Below are 21507 nucleotides of genomic sequence, written 5' to 3'. Positions count from 1 at the left end.
AATGTATGTGGGTTGAAATCATTACAGTTGCCTGAAATAAGCCCTGTGTTAAATTATCCAGATTGCCTGTGCTCCTTTACTCTACAAAAAAAATACTCTTCATAATACCCTTATCACATAGACAAGATTCAAGAGGCCAATACCTTTTATCTACCGCAAGGAATAGAATGTAGCCATTGGTTACCAGTAATGTGTACATCTGTGCACAGTCATGTTGTATTACAATAGTGACTTCAGCGTTAAGTGCCTTGGACAAGTTGGTCACATAAAATGAAAGCAGATCTTAGGAACTAGCTTTGGAGTTTTTAATGTAAGTATTGTTTATTCCTTTGATTAAAGAATTGCAAATACAATGAATTTTTTAAAAAGTTTTCCTATCTTGTCCTACCCCTGCCCCTAATCCCAACCCATGTTAAGAGTATAAATTGCCAGTGGAGCAGAAGCAGAGCAGTGCATTGATGAGGATCTGGGCTTGGCACCTTGCTGGGGGCTCATAAGCATGTGGTCATTCATTCCCAACTTCATTTTTAAAAGACCGCAAAATCATCCCAAAATTTGGCACCATGGGGCTATTGGCAATGCGAACTCGGGCTAGGGAGTCTGGGCGGCCTCTTGTGGTAATTCCAAAGCTTTGGCAGGGCTGTTTAGGGAAGTTTCACATGCAAACTCCTCAAATCAATTTCCCTAAAGGCTAGATTCAACTTCCCTTGTCCCTAGAAAATGAGCCACAGGGCACCCCAGGGGTGATGTCTGTAGACCCCAAACAGCTGGACGGAGGGTCAGAGAGAGCTCCAGGACAGGGGAAGGAAGCAAAATTCTCTAAGTTTAGACACAGCTATTAATAAAACTGCTACTATTTTGCCTAAAATGTCTATCTTTGAAAAATCTACAAGCCAAAGTGGGAGGAAAAGAGGCAGAAAGAAAGGGAGCAGGAAATACACACACACTATGTGGTTAAATTCAGAAAGGAGTTAATTCTACAAAGTAAAATTTGGAAGCCACCTTGTGAACCTCAGCTGGGGGCTTCCCCAGGCATGCAGTCCTGCACTCGGTGCTGCCTAGGAAGACATCGCGCAGGGTAAACAAACAGGACTCCACTGTGGCTTTGCTTTTTTGTCTTCACCAAAACATTACTATTTTCATTTTAGACAATAACAATGATCATGGAATTTAATAATTTCTTTGTCTTGTTATGATGAATTTTAGGGTTAAGTTAAAAATAAAAAAGGAAAACGGACTGTGTAGCACAACATGCTGAAACTGCCTGTTCCTGGTGGGCTTTGCTAACTCTCCAGAGTCACAATGTCCTAGATCTCCAAGCAAACATGGGCTACCTGGCTTGACTGTCCCATCACTGAGCACAACCAGCATGACTCCTACATTCCTCTCCTGACCCCCACCCAGATACACACATCCAAATGCTCACTGTCTCTCAATATGCAAACACTTCAATCTAAAATGGTGGCAGATATTTTGTACTAGAACATTCTATAGCTGAAAAAAAAATCAGGGTTCTGATTCTAATGTTGGAAATTCTAATGTTACAGTTTACCAAAGTGAGCCAAATCTCTTGGGAAACCATTATTAATTCTCACTGCAGTCAAAGAAAGGTAAGTGCTTGGAGGAATCAAGACAGGGTGTGCAGTCCTTGGCAGCCGCAAGGGAATCTTTTCATCCTCCCAGGTCCTCCCTTGGAACCTGCTTCCGGAAAGCTGCATAGTTGAATAAGGGTGGGGCGGGGAGGGGAGGAGCACCATGGACCAGAAGTGGCCAAGCAATGGGGCCTTTGAGAAGCTCTAACGACAACTGCCCACTTGAGAAGGACAAAACCAGGTGGACACCTTGACATTTCAGACACAGAGGGACGGAGACACAACAAAAATCTTGTTTGGTTGCTTGAGCCACGTCAGCCAGGCAAACAGGATGACCCAGCATTTTCTGTCAATTAATTTATACAATACTGATATTGGAAACATGACTTTGGAGATAGGAAATGAAGAGCAGCAAGCTTTGCACAGAAATAACTCTGAGCCACTTAACAATACAGGTTTGAGCTTGAATTCCCAGCCAGCTGGGTTGCCTCGAAACACAGGGCGGGGCGGTGTGGGACGGATTGTATTTCTTTGGGGAAAGCTACCTAGTGTGGACGGTGATCTGCAACCAAATGTTACCGGCTGCTGCCTTTCCACTATCAAGGAGAAGCACATGCCAGCATTTTATCACCAAATGCCAAACCACACTGGGAACTGTGTACTGGGCTTCAAGGAACACACACGCAGTTCGAGGCTGCTGCTTCTCTGAACACTGCTTGAAAGATACGTGAAAGCTAATAGGATAGCTGAGGAAAAAAAACCCGCACAAAAACTGGCCGCTGGAGCTCAGTTCAGGGTGGTGACCTCACCAGCTTTCTCTCCTAATGCAAACAGTAGATTTCCCAAGAGGCACTGTGACTTATTTGGCCACTATTTTCCTCTACCCTTAAAGACTGAAGGAATTATGGTATTGTGATTTGCGTTACTCATCTCCCCGAACAGGTTTCTTGGTAAGACAAAAAATCGTGGTGTCTGGTGGTGAAGTTTCACAGCTGCCTATTACATAACGTAAGGTAGAAGCAAAAGGTTAAGGTCATGCACAATTAGGATAAACGCACAAAGACTGGTCAGGTGGTACACAGAGTCTATTTAACTAATAAAGGAAGCCAGGGGAAAAGGTTATGTCTGCTGTGCAGGCGGCTCTCATCCTCCCCACTTCCCTCAGTCTCTAAGAGCGGCCACGGAATAATAAACCATCCCAAATCTGTGTCTGGGCTGCTGCTGGGCAGAAAAACCTGGGCTCAGGAGGACAAAGCACTCTCAGGATAGCTCTGCCTCTCAGCAACGGGCGTTAACACATTAGCCCTGACTCACAGGGGACGCTGCAGCCTGTCTCCTGCAGCTCTGGAGGCCTGCTCTGTTCACGGCTCCGAAGAGAGGACAAAGTCTGATGCCTGGAGAACCCTGTAAGAGATCTTGAAAAGAATCTCAAATGGGAGAATATATGGCACATATGCCATTCACTTCATACGTGTGAATCTACAGCTATATATTTATATATTTTCAACATCGGATGAAAGACTTGGAAAAACATGAAGAAACCATTTTCCAGCCTCTTGGCTACATTGGCTGAGAGCACCCTCTGTTCATTACTGCATATAGACCTATGGCCACCAGGGAGGGGGAATCCCATGTCTAGGTAGATGATCCTAATTGTAACTCCCACGCCTTTCACTACATTAAAAGAGACCAGTGTGTTGAAAGTCCTTTAGTCTAAGGCAGACGAAACCCTGAGGGGTTCACTGCTCTTCTGTTTTGCTGCTATTCCTGAACTTCACCACCATGACTGTTATATTGTCAGGGCAGCCTCTGTAAAATGACTGTAAAACTATGCTCTTAGCCCCAAAATGAGGTTCATCCAAGCGCTCCTTGATGAATCGAACAGCTTCTTCATTGCTGAAAGCATCCCAGAGGCCATCTGATGCCAAGATCATGAACTCGGGCTGGAGCTTGTCCAGGTCAAAGGTCAGGATATCTGGGTCTGGGATGACCACATTGAGATTTTTCAGCGGATAATCCCCCAGGGATCGAGACATGGCCAGGATTCCCTGGACCCTCCAGGAGCCATTGAAACTGATAAAACCACCTGTAAAGACAGAAGGAGCCCATTAGCTTGACCAGCCATTATCTCACACACACGGCAGAGTCTGGGTGCATGTATAAAAGGCTCATCTATTGCATGTGCCCCCCTCAGCTCCCCTGGCACTGCCAGGAGAGTATTCCACCACATGACTTGAGGTTTCACACTCTACCAGTAGATCCTCACGTCCTCAGCTTTAGCATCTTAAAGGCTCTGAAGACTATATCAACATAAATATTGAGGGTAGGAAGATACATATAGGTGAGGGCATTGGTTTTAACTCAACAACACCTTGATGGACAGTAGGGAGCACCAGGGTAGGGATCAATGACAATGGCAAAAGAGTGCCGAAAGGCATAAGAACGGGAACCAGAGACCCCCACTGGGCTACTTCATTTAGCTCAAGGCCACCCTTGGGTGCATCTAGATCTCAAAACAACTCCCCAGATAGGATCAGGATTAAAGAAAGGTGTATTTTAGCACAGTGGTTAAAAGCTCAGGCTCTCGGGTTGACTGCTTAGATTTGATTCTTGGCTCTGTCACTTGTAGCTATGTGTGACTTCAGTCGAGAAGCTCTATCTCTCTGATTCTAGGTTTCCCTGACTACAAAGAGCGGGCAATAATACTACCTATTCTATTGACTTGTGAGAAATAAAGGAGTTATTCCATATAAATCATTTAGCACAGTGCCTGAATATAACATGCACTCAATATTATCTATTATTATTTTTTCTTGAAGGGAGCTAGAACATTATTCATTCACATATTATTTGTTGGATATTTATTAAATGTATACTCCATGCAAGGCAATTTACAGGCTATAAAGTTATATAAGATCCAGACCTTTCTCAAAAGAAGTAGACAGTCTAGCAGAAAGGAAAAGTCACATGTATTGACAACTGTAAGCACAAAGCAAAGATTTCCTTGAAATCTTGCCATTTGCACAACGTGGATGGAACTAAAGTGTATTATGCTAAGTGAAATAAGTCAGTCAGAGAAAGATAAATATCACATAATTTCACTCATACATGGAATTTAAGAAACAAGACAGATGAACATAGGTGAAGAGAAGCAAAAATAAGATAAAAACAGAGAGGGAGACAAACCATAAGAGATTCTTAAATACAGAGAACAAACTGAGGGTTCCTGGCAGGGTGTTGGTCGGGGGTGGGGGGGGGATGGGCTAAATGGGTGATGGACATTAAGGAGGGCACTTGTTGGGATGAGCACGGAGTGTTATATATAAGTGATGAATCACTAAATTTTATTCCTGAAATCATTATTACACTATATGTCAACTAACTTGGATTTAAATAATTTAAAAAAAAAAAAGAAGTATTCTTTCAGGGAGAAACTAGCACCTGCTAAATGCTATAATCAGATGGAGAAGGAGCAATGATATCTTTGTGATAGGGAGGAGTGAGCAGTAAAGCTGGGCTTTGAATGACAGGTAGGACTTCTATGGGCAGGAATATATGAGAACATTCCAGGAAGTGTGGTCTAGTGGGCAAGAGCATGGGCTCCAGAGTCCATGTCCTGGGTCTCAATTCTCGTCTCACCATTCACTAGTTGTGTGTCCTTGGGCACACATGTCTCTATGAGGTCCCACTTCCTTGGTTGTAAAATGAGGATAACATCACCAATCTCATAAGGTAAGTAAAAAGAAAGCATATGTAAAGAACCAGTCTTGGCTCCCAGCACAGTGAGCAAACAACAATAAATGGCAGCTGATACCATTGCTGTTGTTGGAAACAACAGAAGGAATGAAGACAGACGGACCAACATGTATTTGGCCCAGACTGGTCGCAGTGTATTGTTATGCTAAGTAGGACAGGGAAAGATGTCCTGAAAGGAAGGCTGAGGTCAGAGAAAACACACATAAAGGTAATAAAACCAATCACTGTCCCTTAAGCCTTGGTATAAAATACACCCTTGACACAGCCGGTTCGATTAACTTCCTTGGAGACTGTGTCCAAATTGGCTTCTATAAAGCATCCCTGCAGGGTGGGGGTGCAGGTGTTGGGTCTGGCAGGGATGAGGAGGAAGGATAAAACGGGAATGCCATTTCAGAAGGGCACGCTGGATGCTATGATGACATTTCAAGGTATCGTGCATTGCACACACACCCTTGCCTGTGTTTACACGAGCACAGAATAACTGTGTCATAAGTCCAGGGTTGCAGTGGACTCACAGGGAAATGGTGTCTTTGTAAGTAAGGAAGCCAGCAATTTTGCTCATATTACTTGCAGCTGGACAGATGCTCCTAAAACATCGTCTGTTCCATCCCACCAACAAAAAACCTGACCAAAGCTTTCATTAAAAATTATTCTGCATCTCAAGCAGTCACTGAAGCAGAAGGTTGTAATAAAATTCAACACTTTTTGACTCAACAGTACAGCTTCCTACTGTGAAAACTCAAATGTTGATTAGGTTCTGGGCAGAAGCTGACCTGTAGAGACTGAGAGTCAACTGCAATTACCCTGGGCAGCAGGGGCCCATTCTGGTTAGAGACCCAGGGTACGTGAGCTCCCCTTGGACAGCTGGGTCTGCTGCCTGGCATACTGCACAGAGCCTACATGCCTCACTTGTCAGTCTGCAGAGGGAGGGACTCCTCCTTTCCACAGCTAGAAAAGAATCCCTCCAAAGTGAATTATGAAAATATAATCATCAACTGATCTTCTTCCTTCAAGTCTCTGTCCTAATGTCACCTTGGTGAGGCCTATAGTGACCACCCCTGACACTCCCCATTCCCTTGCCTGCTTTGTGTCTCTTCATAATGTTTATCACTTTGTAATATACTAGATAATTTACCTATTTTTACTTATTTATTGTTAATGTCTGTCTACTCCATTCCCCACCCCATCCCAATTCCAGAATATAAGTTTGTATCCCCAGCCTCTAGATATAGAAAGAAATTAATAAAAAAGGGACACCCCCAGCCCCACCCCAGAATATTTACTTGTGCCAAGCACTCACTGAGTTAGGTGCTGGGAGCAGAGAGAGGAACAAGACCAAATTCCTGCCCTCAGAGAGTTCACAATCAGGAAGACAGGACAGATAGGAGAGCCAAGTATGTCCATACATTGTGAAAGGTAACCCGATAGGTTACCCACATAGGATGCTGGGAAAGATGAAGGGGCACCTAATCTAGACTGGGGGAGCCTTTGGCGCAGTGACAGGGCAGACTTCCAAAAGGATGCCTTTAAACTGAATCTTAAAGGACAAGTAATAGTTATCCAATGGATGGTGGGGATGGCACGTGCAAAGGCACAGAGCTACCAGAGACATGGTTCATTTGGGGAATGGTTAGTAGTTTGGGGTGGCTGGAGGAAACAGAGTATGGCAAGCAGGTGCCCAAAGATCTCGTTAGCCTTTAAACAGGCAAAGGGCTTTGGGGGGGCCCTTTTGGAATCTTTGGCCTTGAAGAAGGGCAAGTTCCGTGGTCATTTGACAAGATATGTCCCAAAGTTAAGTCTCAGCTATCTCAGCACCAGCCTCTGTGTTCATCTACTAATCACTGGGTAACTGAACATCTCATCCCCCACAGGCAATCCAAGCAAGCCACCTTGTTCACCGAACAGGATGGCAGACAGTCCTTGGAGGTATTCACAAGCTCACCAGCTCTCTTTATCCTCTTTCTTTCTTTCAGTTGGTAAGGCTTATGATCATGAGACAAAGGAATGGCGTTCCCATCCTTGTCACACAGGACCCCTCTTGAGTCACCCACGTTGGCCACTGTGAGGTCCTTATCTGATAGCAGAGCAATCAAACACGTTGTACCTGAAAAACAGAAGAGAGAGGGGCAACGTGAGAGGCCAGCAGTGCATTGAGATTCAGCTATTTCTCCGTGTTACTGGATTCTTCAGTCATTAAAACTGCTCCTGCTGGGTGAGAATTTAACTCCAGACACTCTGAGAATGATGGCTGTTCACTTCAACAACACTGATCAAATCTGACAGTCCATTTTCTTAACCATGTTAGAATGTTACTGAAATAAGCTAGGATAACATTATCATTTTCCCAAATCATTTTTGTTTCTGCTCCTCTTAATTTAAACACGTATCACATTTAAAAGGATTAGGAGAGAGTCCAAATCAATTTGAAGCTTCAGACAATTGATACATATTTTTTGCTTCTCATTGGTGCCTAATCTCTGTGAAGTCCCAGAAGGTGGAGAGGATAGGGGTTGTGTGGGCTCCTCAGCTAGAGGGGCTGGAAGAGGCAATAAATGACAGATGCCAACAGCCTGATCTTATGGTGTCATGGGGAGCCATGAAGGAGCTGCCTATACAAACTTGCCTACACAAAGTCTGATGGCAAAGACTGGTACCCAAAAACAGATCAGCTCCAGGGTGTGATGGGGACAGACTATAAAGGGAGAAGCAAAAAAACCCTACAGTGATGATAGAGATGAGATTGAGATAGATGGGAGGTGGGGGGTTGGGGTGGTCAGAGTCAGAAGGGAAGCAAGACTGATGACCTGCTTGCTTATACAAGACACAAAAGGACAAGCTCTTCTCAAACCATTCTTGAAATGAGAACGGGTAAGAGCAAATAAGAGTTGGACAGTCCTAGTCTACTTGGGGATTGCCCTTATTTCCCACCTGGTGTCCTCTGCCCAGCTCTTTCCATTCTCCCTCCTCCCTTCTGACAATGTCACTGAGTATGCAAATACCCACTGAAATGCACAACCCATTAAGCTGTAGCTTCAAACTGTTAACGCCTTTCCTTGTTAAAATTATCCATCAATGTCTTCATTAATATTTCCCTCCTCGTTTAGAAGGTTATATTCTATAACAGAATGTAAACTGCATCTAAACGGCTCTTTCGTCTTTACAGAAGAAGAAACAAGATTGAATTCTTAAATGGACGTAAAGAATAAATGCAGCTCAATATCAAGAGCAGGGAGAATAATTAGCATATTTAGCATATTCGGGTATTTTTTTTTTTAATTTTTTTTTCAACGTTTTAAATTTATTTTTGGGACAGAGAGAGACAGAGCATGAACGGGGGAGGGGCAGAGAGAGAGGGAGACACAGAATCAGAAACAGGCTCCAGGCTCCGAGCCATCAGCCCAGAGCCTGACGCGGGGCTCGAACTCACGGACCGTGAGATCGTGACCTGGCTGAAGTCGGACGCTTAACCGACTGCGCCACCCAGGCACCCCAATATTCGGGTATTATAGTTCAGTTTGAAATTCCATTCTCAAGGCTATTTAACTCAAAACTGCCTTGATCAAAAATGGAAATACATGAAATATTGGTTAACTCAGGATTTCTGATATGAAAAGCTTTGTAAAAGAGAAAAAAGATTAATCTTAGGGATTATCCAGGCAAATTGCAAATCTTTTACCTTTAAAAAACACTATAAAAATGAAAATGTAAACACAAAAATAATTCATCAATTAGAAATTGTTATTCTCAGTTTTTGATATCAGTTGCCTTTTGGTCTTGAACAATCCTCACTTTCTCCTCAAGAATCTGATTGGGTTAACATGTCTAACACAATCAGAGAATATAAGGCACATTCTTAAAGTATGAAAGGTAAAATAGAAACATTACTTTAAAGGCGCCCGGTGGCTCAGTCAGTTAAGCATGTGACTCTTGACTTCGGTTTAGGTCTTGATCCCATAGTTCATGAGATTGAGCCCTGCATCAGGCTCTGTGCTGACAGTGCAGAGACTGCTTGGGAGTCTCTCTCTCACTCTCTCTCTCTCTGCCCCTCCCCACTCTCTCAAAATAAATAAATAAACTTAAAAAAAAAAGAAATATTACTTCATTGGATATTGCATGGCTTGAAGGCAGTGCATTCTCTTTGGCCCTCTTCCCTTCTCACTCTGCACACTCTGAGAGACTATGTTTTTGACCTCGGCCTCCACTACCATCTAAGCCTGTGCCACTGGCATGGCTGACACTCCCGAGGTCCATACCAATTGGCCTGTAGGTGTTTCCACTTGCCTGTACTGCAGGGGGTCCAGGGAAGGGCTTTGGGCCTTCCTGTGAGGGAAGCAGGTGGATCCACCTGTCTATGGGCCCTTTCCCCACCCCATTTCAGCACAGCAGCTATACACCCAACCTGCTAGCTGTCCTGAGTTGCCAGGTAAGTCTTTTTTTTTTTTAATAAAAGAGGAAGGGAGAGGTCAATCCTACAGCTAGAAAAAAAAATTGATATTTAATCGTATATGTGATTAAGAATCACAGAAGGATTTTAAGCAGGATAGTGTCATGATGACATATGTGTTCTAAAAGATCATTTCAGTGGCAATATGGAAGATAAACTGGATCCAGGGAGAGAGAAAGAGATAATGAGCATCTGAATTAATGTAGATAGAGGGTAGGAGACAGATTATATAAAACCTAGAGAGGTCATAGAGAGTGAGGGAAATAAAGGAGAGGGGGAAACGTCTAGGATAATGTCCTACTATCTGCATGGGGGGAACTGGGTGCTCCATGGATAAGGATTTAAGGGGAGGTCTGCTTAGGGCTTCTGGGAAAGGCTTTCTCTGTCACTAATGGAGACACAACAAAGAAAATGACCCACTTCTTTGGTCCCGTGTTGGCTCATGTGTTTCCCAGAACTGTGGCAGCCATCTTGAGCCTCAGGGTCAAGGCACTCTGCTGAGGAGGGTAGAACAGAGAGGTAAAGAGCCTGAGTCCCTAAGACAGCACAGAACTGCTGAACCAGCCTGAAATTGACTTGTCCTGTGAGACATTAAATATCTTTACTGCTCATGGCTTTTTAAGTTGGATTTTTCTGTTCCTGGTAGCATCCTAACTGATTCAGGGGTTTATAGTCCAAAAAAGGGGGTCTAGGGATAGATTTAGAGTGGTTGCTTTTCTTTATTCACTTGCTGTTGGATATACTTAAGATTCATGGCCTGCCAATTCCTTTGTCAAGAACACAATTCCACTGTTTCTATGGGTAAAAAAAGATGTACCTCATGAGCTGGAGTTCAGCAATTTACTGCTTTGAGACAGTGGGGGCTGCTAATGTGAGCAATGGAATCTCAGACCTGGCCAAAATGGGCGGGCCCCAGATGGTGGAATTAGAGCTGCAGGCTGTTTTTCAGATCACTGAAATGACACCCCTCCCCTCTCTGTAGAAACCTGCCTGTATCTGGGTGGAGGCCCAAGCATAATCTAAAAACTCTGCTTCCCTGGGCCACCTGGGTGGCTCAATCGGTCCGATTTTGGCTCAGGTCAGGACCTAATGATTCGTGAGTTTGAGCCCTGCATTGGGCTCTGTGCTGACAGTGCAGAGCCTGGAGCCTGCTTCAGATTCTGTGTCTCCCCCTCTCCCTGCCCCTCCCCTGCTTGTGCTCTGTCTCTGTCTCTCTCTCTCTCAAAAATAAATAAACGTCGATGAATAATATTAAAAAAACTGCTTCCCTGTAAGCAATTTATCGATTGGGCTTTGCAGTCTTAGTTTGGGATTACAACAGACAATTTATAATGTAATCTTCCTTTACAGTACAAACTACCTCGTTGCTGAAAGACTCCCAAAAAACACTGTGTCTAAGAGAAAATGGACAAATCATTGTTTCTTTTGTTCATGTGAGAAAATAACACCTCTCAAATTTTGGCTACAAGTTTTGATATAAAAGATTTATTTCACCATAGCACTATATCAGATACCAGATTCTGGCAATATTACTTAATACCTCAGGATGTTTCTACCTCTGATGTTTCTCATCTAGATGAGAACTTAATTGCAAATCTGGAAGATATCTTGGAAATTTAACCTAGTAGCCTCACTTCACAGATTAAAACAATGAAAAAAGTGAATTCACACAGACTAGACTTCAATGTCCTAATTGAATGAGGTCTGGCAAGCTATTTAACTTTTAAGCCTCAGAAAATGGCATCTAATGTAGTTACTTTAAGCTAGGCATAATCCTTGTTTTTCTAGTCCTCATTCCTGACATTCAATCCATCATTAAGTTCTGTCACTCTTATCTCTAAGATACATCTTAAACCCTTCCAGCTCTCCTGTTCTCATTGTGTTCACTCTAGTCCAGGCCACAGTCATTTCTAAGTACTGCTATTTCAGCAGTCAGGTGAAAAACAATGATGGCCACATCCTGCATGGTCTGGCCCCACCTAAACTATCCAATGTCATGTCATACTACTCTTGCCCTTGCTTTCCCTCCCTTCTGTTGCCCAAACATGCCAACCCTTTTGTTGTCCTTAGACCTTTGTACTCACTGTTCCCTCTGCCTCGTATATTTCCCCATCTTTGACACTGGCTGACTAATGCATACAGTGATGTCTTAGTTCAAGTGTGACATCATCCGAGAAGCCTTCTCTGATGGGGTGATCTCCCCTTTATTTCCCTTGTTGCCGTCACAACACACACTTATGTAAATATCTTGTATATTTATTTAAACTAATTAATACCAATCTTCCCCTGTACGATGTAAACTTCACAAGGGTAAAGACACTGTCCGCTTGTTTTCCCTACTATAATGCTGATGTCTAGCACAGCAGCCACTCAATATTTGCTGAATAAACGAATTAGTAGATGAATGGATAAATAATCACACGCTATCTCTTTGATCCTGAGCTGACGTATGCTAAGCTTCTGCAGACTTGCTCTGAGCATGTCCACCTCATTCAATAATACAATTTACACCATCTTCTGGATACCACCACAGCAGGGAGACTTAGCGGTAGCAAAATATATATTACACATTGATCAAAACATGTGGACCCTCCTATACATGTATAACCAACCATGCACACAGGCACACTGCCAATAACTAGAGAGAGCTTCCAGCCCAGGAGCGTCCCGAGCTCTTCCCTCCAGTCCAGGCTCCTGGTCCAATGCAAATGAAACATGGGTAGGGTTTCTATCCTCACCATGCCTTCCAGAGCCTTGGGAAGTGATAAAAGTGCCTCACGGTGGTCATTACGTGACCAATCTGTGTCTGCTCCTGACCTCAGTTTGTAGTTGAGCAGAACAGACATGTTTTCATGTTGTCCTGTGAATTTTCATTTTCTTTAGGGAAAACCCACAAATGCTAATTATTCATTAGTCTATTCTTCTAAACCAGCATTCTCTCCTCTGATTTAATTCCTGGTAGGCAAAGTAAAGGTACACGAGAAAACCTCTTCTGGACTTATCTAAATACTACGGTTGGATAATATTAGGGACTTAATTCACTTGGTGAGTTGAGCTTGAGAAAAATGTAAATCCTAATGAAGGTTAAGTAACGGGTTAGTTCAGGTACCTTTGAAGACCCTGGTCATCAATGTTTTTAAACTCAATTTAGTTAATAGCAAAGTAGTAATGACAATTTATTTAGCACTCTAAATGCCATTAAGTGGCTCACAAACACACGTGTAGTTGATTTCCTAACTCTTCAGTGGGGGTGAGACAGACTTTATTCCTCCCTTTGAGCAGATAGGAAAAAGAGACACAGAGACTTCAAGTGTCTTACCCATGGTTACACTGCTCGATGCATATGCACTGTGGGACTAAGTGCCTAAAAAACCAGAGAGTCCAGAATTACTACTCTAGGATTGATAACAATAATAGACCCCAATGATAACTTTTCATTATAATGCTAAACATTTACTTCCATTGTATAACTTAATCTGCCTGAGATAAGGCATAATTATCCCCATTTAACAGATGGGGAAACTAGGTCTCAGGATAACCCCCTGTCCTGGTCACATGGTCACATACCTGGACTGACTTCACCAGGCCACACCTTTGAACAATCAGCACTTCTTCCTGTTCTAAGCTGGTCTCTTCCTACTCCCAGAAGTAAAGATTTCTGTGACCTGTTTCTACACTTCTGTGTTTTGAAGAGTCCCCATCAACTTGCCCCCTTTCGCAGTATATGTTGGTACAAGTCACAAAAAAGTTTGTAGATCAGGAAAAAATTTAATCATGTGACAAGAGCTTCATTTAATATAACTGTGACTGTATGAACTTAAAGCTGGTACACTGAAAATGCTCAATAATGAGCAATCAGAAGGCAGCCTCACCTCTGAAATAAAAAACCAGCGGCTGGGATTAGATGACCTATAGGCTCTTTTCAATTTTCATATTCTGCTGATCTTGATTTGGAACTGCAAATTCCAATGCCTTTAGAAAAGTAGGACAGGTAGAAGAAAAAGCCCGTGGCCCTCTTGGAGCAGCTTTATCCCCCTACTTTTGACAGGGCCATGGGTTCTGAAATACCTTCTGCTCTAAGGGCAGGTGTGAGGATAAGTAACAACTGAAATCAGATTTAAGTGTCAGGCCCACAACAGGGAATGTGGGTGGGGCTTTTGGCAAACCGGAGAACACACGCTAAGGGGCAGCAGATCCTTAGCAATTAAGGCCATTGTCATGTTGGAATGTAGGCCCCTTGTGAATAGTTCTACAAATTAAAAAAAAAAAAATTAATGTTTATTTATTTATTTTGAGAGAGGGGGTGCAAGCAGGGTAGGGGCAGAGTGAGAGAGGATGAGAGAGACACAGAGAGAGAATCCCAAGTAGGCTCTGTGGCTGGCAGCACAGAGCCTGACTTGGGGTTCGATCCCACAAACCATGAGATGATGACCTGAGCTAAAATCAAGAGTCAGATGCTTAAGCGACTGAGCTACCCAGGTGCCCCTGAACTCTCCTGATTTTTAAATGTTGGCAACTTTAAAAAAAAAAAAAAAAAAACCAAACCGTGCAAAGAAACAAAAGACACTGTGGGTCAAATGACTCTTTGACCCATTAGACTAATAGCCTCTTTTTGGGCCAGGGTGACCCTTTCTTATTCACTGCTCTGTGTGTACGTATTTTAATTATAAAGTCCTTTATCAAAAATTTTTTAAATGTTTATTTATTTTTGTGAGAGAGAGAGACAGAGACAGAGAAAAAGAGTGAGTGTGAGCAGGGGAGGGGCAGATAGAGAGGGAGACATAGAACCTGAAGCAGGCTCCAGGCTCTGAGCTGTCAGCACAGAGCCCGACGCGGGGCTCAAACTCATGAACTGAGAGATCATGACCTGAGCCGAAATCAGACACTTAACCGAATGAGCCAGTTAAAATTTCATTTCAAGAAAAGAAAATGCTTCTTGCAATACTTATCGCTCTATTCCATAATAGTGCTTTGTACACTGCACAGACTCCTAGCACTAGGAGCGGTGTTAAGTATTTAGGTAACATGAGGTGCTTTTATAACATGTACTAATGGTAGCATTTGTACAATTCACACTTTGTGCTTTGTAAATATATATATTCTAACCATGTAAATATTCACACTCTTATTTAAAAAATATATTAACAGAGTATCTAGGTGTTGAGATTTTAGACCACTTCATTTTCTTTATACCTTTCTGTATTAAGATGAATGTAATGTCATTTAAAACCCAAATGTATTCAAAACACTTCAGGAGCATATCCACTGCATAAAGCCAAGTACACAAGACATGAAGGAGGAAAAGCAGAACTGACAATCTCGTACAGGGGGAAACAAAGCCCAGGAGAACAGCAGTGACAACAGTGACAGCACTACTGCCCGCAGATAGTTCAAATTCAGATTCAGATTCTACCATCAGTGACACACAAGCTAGCCTCAGCTGCCTTTGGGCCTCCCCCTCCCCCACCCACTGCTGAATAGCCTCACCTCATCTCTGAGCAGGGCCACCTTCAACTTCTGCTCAGAGCAGAACTCCCTGCCCTGGTGCCAATCAAAGCACACTACCCTCAATCCCTGGCGCTCCCCACCCCTGCTTTCTATATGCACACAGCTATGATTTAAAAATCGGAGTCATGAGAATCCTTATTTTCTGAAAGTTCACCTTACCACATCATTTTTCTTATGCAAGTGACACTGCAGTTTGATTTTTTTCTGGCAGTGGGAGAGGGAGGCTGGGCAGAGATGGGAGAACTGGGTGGAATTAACTTGGTTTAGGAGCCACATAGTGACTCCCCTCTGTGGCATCAAGTCTTTTGTAAGAGAATAAGGAAAAGTGCCAAAAGGGAGCAAAAAATTGGGGGTGGGGTGGAGAATAGGTAGGGGAAGCGGATGGGGAGAAGGGGACATACACACGCATACATTTGTGGGTGAGAGAGAGGATTTCATTGAAGGTGTTAACAGTCTCAAGGCCATTCAATATATGCAGCATGGGAAAATCAACACATTTATAGGATGAGGAGAAATAGGGTTTATCTTGTAAAGTTTTGACAATGAATATTAGCTCAAGAACACAATTTCAGGGCCTAGACGACATCAGGGCCCGGTGACTGACAGAAATTATATTGGTGAGCAGCAACATATTGGAAAAAGAGCAGGCGAAACCAGTCATTAATGAAAGTATCATGGGGAATGATAAGATCACTGTCAGCAGGGACTTCCAGTCTCCACCTCCCACAGCCAAAGCTGTGAGGAGCCTTGAAACACAGATAAAGTGCCAGGTAGTTTGTAGATAAGACTCCCCGGTCTCCAGCCCCTGTCTGCATAATCTTTAAGTCCGCCAAAGTTTGACCTGCTCAGAGCTTGTTCACCAGTCTTTCTTGTAATAATTAATGCCATGGCAGAGACAGACCTGTCAGGGACAACCTGTTGTCTGGAAAACTAAAGAGCGAGCTCTAATCTTTCCTTTTTCATTCCTTTTCTCTTAGACAAGAGACTAAGATTCTAAGGACTGCCTGAGTCCTTGCACCCCCTGCTCTAAATTCTCTCAGAGGCAGACCCTCGTCAGCATTATACTAATATGTGTCACTGTCCTGGGAGAATCACCACTCATTAGTCTACCTCAGTGCAGAGAATTACTGAATTAATACTAATTAATGATTCATACTAAAAATCAATAATTCTATAATGAGTCTTGTAGTAATGCGTCTGACAGTTATTTTATGCTCTGAGAGCCTTGAGTGGAAAGTGACTGGAAAGAGATCTGTGTGTGTAGAGAGGCTTGTGCTGACCAAGTGATGAGAACTATCACATACTGAACACCTACTATGTGTCAGGCCCTAAGCCCAGTCCTTGGCATATATAATTTCTTTCATTTTAACAGCCTATAAAGTCTATTATCCCCATTTTGCAGATGATAAGACTGAGATTCAGGGATTAGTCCAAGGCCACACAGCCAAGTGAGAGGTGGAACTCACTTACTGTTTGCCAGAGTGTTCCAACCTTGAGGCAGGCCGTTACTAGCTCATATTTAATGTTTTTGTGCAAACCAAAGAAAGGTATTTCTTCCTTAAGACAGTTTACCACCAACTCCATAAAATAGCTAAAGTACATATTCAAACTGATAATAACCACAGTGTGAACGGTGCCTTCTAGCACTCATGTAGTCAAACCTGCACAATGATACAGGGACCCTGCTTCTAGGCTGTATCCTGCCCTGCACACCCAGGAAGAAACCTACCATGGAAGAAGGTCACTTGAGAAATTCCAGCAGAAGAGCATATCAGAGGGTTTCTACTTCACACAGAGTCTGGTAGCAGCCCCAAAGCAACCTGAAGAGTGAAATATTGGTAGCAACATCTCTAAGGCCACATCTGAGTGTTACTGAGAACACATTAAGGCCTTCTTTACTCAAGAAGGCAGAGTATCTCTGTGGGCTTCCAAAGAGAGAAAGCAGTGATGGGACACGCCCATACACACCTCCCACAGCTTCTGTGAGTCCCTGGGCTGGGCACAGATAGGAAGCTCTCCCAGATGGCACATTTTGGGTGCTCCCTTGCAACCCAAAGCTGCCTCAACTCCCCCTCATCACATTCCAGAGGACAGAGTGGCAGAAATAACATTTTGTGAGAAAAAGGTCTATTACAAATCACGAATTTTCATTTCCTAGGTGAGATTTTTGCATAAGCAAAAATTTCATCCATGGACTGTGACACTGGCTGAACGTGAGCCAGTCAATTTGATGACAAATTCTATTATTTTAAACCCTAGTGCTAATTCTAAAAAATTTCTTTTAATGTTTATTTATTTTTGAGAGAGAGAGAGAGAGAGAGAGACAGAGAGAGACAGAGAGAGACAGAGTGTGAACGGTGGAGGGGCAGAGAGAGAGGGAGACACAGAATCTGAAGCAGGCTCCAGGCTCTGAGCTGTCAGCACAGAGCCCAATGCAGGGCTCAAACTCACACACCGTGAGATCATGACCTGAGCTGAAGTCAGACTCTCAACGGACTGAGCCACTCAGTCACCCCAAACCCTAGTGCTAATTCTAGATGTAGGTATACTTGGGCTTTTCCTTGGCAAACACATAGTAATTAATAAGATGACCAGTAGAAATAAGAAACAGTGTATGAGTGCCAGAAAGGTTTTTTCCACAAATGAGGTATGCCACCCTAAATAGGAAAAGTAATCTATTTAATGGGGCAGAGGAAGTCATAATTCAAGCTTTTAGAGTCCGATGGAGTATTCATTTAATTTTCACACCTCCCCAGAGTTAAAATATAGATATGTCGTCTGATGCTCTTGAACCCTGTTTTGAAATTGAAATCTTCTTCAACTTTACTTTCAACTGCTATAATAGTAAAGTTTATTTCACCCTTGAGTGTGGCCTGGACACCCTTCTCATCCTTCCTTTTCAGTTAAGTATAAACATGATAAAGTGAGTTGGTTCCCATTAAATGGATCACGTGCACTGGAGAGTCTTAGAAAAACCTAGAAGGTCCTCTTGCTATGGGAGTTTTCATCTATACTCTCTGAGCATGACTATTTTAAGGTATAAGTAAGCAGGCAAGCTTTTGTGATGCTCACTGATATACTTCTCATAACTACTGCTGACATTTAGTTCAGATGATAGTATGTTACTGAAATTAATTTAATTACATTATCACATACTGGATCCTAAGTCCAGTATCTTTTAATAATAAATAAAATTAATTTCATGGTTCTTTGATTCTTCTTACATAAGCCAGAGAAGCACTGGCTACATTTTTTCATGTCTTCATGTTATTTGAGGATTCTTCAGTGAGATATCTCACTTTTCTCTAGGGTTCCCAGCAAATCACAAGTAGTCTCTGCTTCTTTATGAAAGTTGGAAGAGTGGGCATAATAGGAACTTTGGAAATTAAACTTTATAAAAGGGGCATTTGCTTTTTAATAAAAGGCAGAGAGGAGAATGGCAGAAAGAGAAGAGGGAAGAGGAAGGCTGGAAACTGAGAGGTGCAGCCTGATTCATCTGGTGCTTAACAAAGAATTACATTTTCTTTGGCTTTTTTTTCTGTTAGCATAGAATCAACCCTCTTCCCTTTGGTTTCAGTTCAAAACAAACCTGGTCTTGGGGCACCTGGGTGGCTCAGTCAGGTAAATATCTGATCCTTGACTTTGGCTCAGGTCATGACCTCAGGGTCATGAGATCCAGCCCCGAGTCAGGCTCTGCACTGGGCATGCAGCTGGCTTAAGATTTTCTCTCTCTCTCTCTCTCTCTCTCTCTCTCTCTCTCTCTCTCTCTCTCCTGTCCCTCCCTCTCTCTCTCTCCCTCTGCCCCTCCCCTGCTCATTCTCTCTCTAAAAACAAACAAATCTGGCCTTTGAGTTTATTCAGTTATTTAAATTACTGTATAGCTATAAATCTATTTACATATTCATGTGCTGGAAGAATGACATTTGGAGATATCAACTGAAGTTCCTGCCCTTTCACATGTACATGAGTCTCCTTCCTTCAATGTGAGGCACTCATCGTCCCAGGGAAGATTAGGATTGCCGTGGCTGAAGTATAAAGAGAAAAGAAACAAGCATGCTTAGTTTTTGAGCTTCAGATAGGCTATGGAAACTCACAAAAAAACAGTATTCTCAGGAGAAAAATCTTTTTGAGCATCCATCAGCCCAGGTTCTGGACTGAACCCCAGGCATATGAAGATGGAGCAAATAGCGAGTTTTCCTGCCCACGAGTCCTCTCTTCCTGACCACTACGGCTGCCCAGGTGGGAGAGGTGGGGATGAAGGGGAGACACAAAGGAAAACGGGAGGGAGTCTTTGATGTGTGGGTCTCCAAGAATCATGTGAAGCTTGAAGCAGAAAAGACTCAGACCTAGCTTTCCAGGGCAGAGCCCAATAAATCACAAACCTTTGTCCCAGTGCGGAGAGGTAAAGGTTGAACGAGCTCACTTACACAGCCCAGTGAGCAGCAGACAGAATAACTGAGAACTGCCAGGCTGTCCCTGCAAGAGGAATGGCAACTCTCAGATGCTTCAGAGCTGGGATGAGGGAGGCCCTGGGTCATCCTAGCAGGTACCAGGACATTAACAACAGCCAGATACTCAGATCACTCAGATCACTTCTGGGGAAGAGGGGGATGCAAACACGAACTTAACATAGGAACTTGAGAAAAATCAAGAAATAATGGGATATACCTGGAAATGAACAGAGTAGGATTTTAGTATCAGATCCAATATGGACTCAAAATCTAAGTTCCAGTCAGTTCTAGGGAGATAAATAGGCTACATTTTTACATGTTTATTTTGTAACTGCATAATGCATGTGGACGGATGGATGGATAGACAGGTGATAAGATATCTCATGTCTGTTGCACATTACACATCTTAAATTTATCGTGGCCTAGAAATTAGTAAATTAAATTTAAGGGGTGCCTGGGTGGCTCAGTTGGTTAAGTGGCTCTTGATCTTAGCTCAGGTCATGATATCACAGTTCTCACAGTTGGGATTCTGCCTCTCCTTCTCTTTGCCCCTCCCTTGCTTGTTCTCTCTCTCTCTCTCTGTCTCTGTCTCTCTCTCAAAATAAATAAACTTAAAAAAATTTTTTTTAAATAGCCAGTACCAACAACGTTCGATAACCAGACGTGACTTCCCTGGCTGCTGAGTCAGTTAGCACACATCTATTACTGAGAAATTCTAGCTCGTAGGAGAAACAGTCTCCAAAGCCAAGTTTGCCTTTGTGAAGCATGCCATTGGCAGGTTCTGCAGTTACATAAATTATTTCTAGATGACATTTTGCATCCAAACGAGCACAGCCAGTGATATCCCCATTTAAAGGGACAAAATAAAGGCTGTACAATTATGTTCATTTAGGACAAATAAATAAAGCCAAATCATATTTGGGGCCAATTTGATCTGATGATTATTAACTCTCTAGCTTGCTTTGGGTTCAGTGGACTATGAAACTGACCCTAAAGCTGTGTCTCCAGGCAAGCTGCTGTCCCAAAGATCCGTTAAAATCCTTATGTTAATCCCATCTGGCCCATCTGGGCACATACCAAAAAGTGATATTCCCCCTATGCACCAACAACGGGGAAAATACAACCATATTAGTCCATGAAAATGACTCTCTTTTTTCTCTTTCTCATACCTCTATCTCCTGCATCTAATAATATAAGATTGTGTGTGTGCGCGCATGCATATTAAATCGTTTTATGTTCTTTGTTCCCTCATTCAGTGCCTACTGCATGCAAATTACTAGGCTTGATGTTGGAACAATAAAGATGAACAAGATACAGTCCTCAATTCCAAGGCATTTACTGCCTAATGACAAGATGGAAGCAGACCCTAGACTCCAGAGTGGAAAATGCTATGACAGTGCCACGAGGGCCTGGGTGTGTGGACAGGAGTGATGGCAGAGAGGGAGCTTGGTTCAGTCTGGTTAGATGGTAGGTGGTGGGGAGAAATGGAAGATGATGGGGATGAAGTGAGACCTTAGCCCCCTCTTGAAGATGTAGCAGGGTAATGAATTCACATACACAGCCCAATATGGTTCTTAGTATAAAGAAAGAGGTTAAAAAAAAAAAAAGAATTTGTAGAATAAAAATGAATGAAAGGAACAGCTTTCTAATGGGGATTTCTTCACATTTCACTTTCAAAACAAAGAACAGAATAAACACTTATTTATACTCTTTGATTTAATAAGGTCAATTCTTGAATTTTATTCTAAGAAAATAA

At 42.8% G+C, this 21507-nt stretch overlaps 1 protein-coding gene across 5 annotated transcripts in view; it reads right to left on the bottom strand.

Annotated features, from left to right (window-relative positions):
• Positions 1 to 295: 295 nt before the first annotated feature.
• PPM1L (protein phosphatase, Mg2+/Mn2+ dependent 1L) overlaps positions 296 to 21507 on the bottom strand; it is a 293098-nt gene continuing 271886 nt past the window's right edge. For all 5 annotated transcript variants that reach the window (XM_058730381.1, XM_058730383.1, XM_058730386.1 and 2 more), the window contains exons 3-4: positions 7291 to 7452; positions 296 to 3678 (exon numbers count right to left, since the gene is read on the bottom strand). In XM_058730381.1, the coding sequence (XP_058586364.1) occupies positions 3332 to 3678; positions 7291 to 7452 (509 nt within the window). In that variant the 3' untranslated portion in view covers positions 296 to 3331. The remainder of the gene's footprint in view (positions 3679 to 7290; positions 7453 to 21507) is intronic.

The sequence above is a fragment of the Neofelis nebulosa genome, chromosome 5, assembly GCF_028018385.1.
Source record: "Neofelis nebulosa isolate mNeoNeb1 chromosome 5, mNeoNeb1.pri, whole genome shotgun sequence".
In the NCBI taxonomy this organism is placed as follows: Eukaryota; Metazoa; Chordata; class Mammalia; order Carnivora; family Felidae; genus Neofelis; species Neofelis nebulosa.
This window is presented reverse-complemented; position numbering and strand designations above follow the sequence as displayed.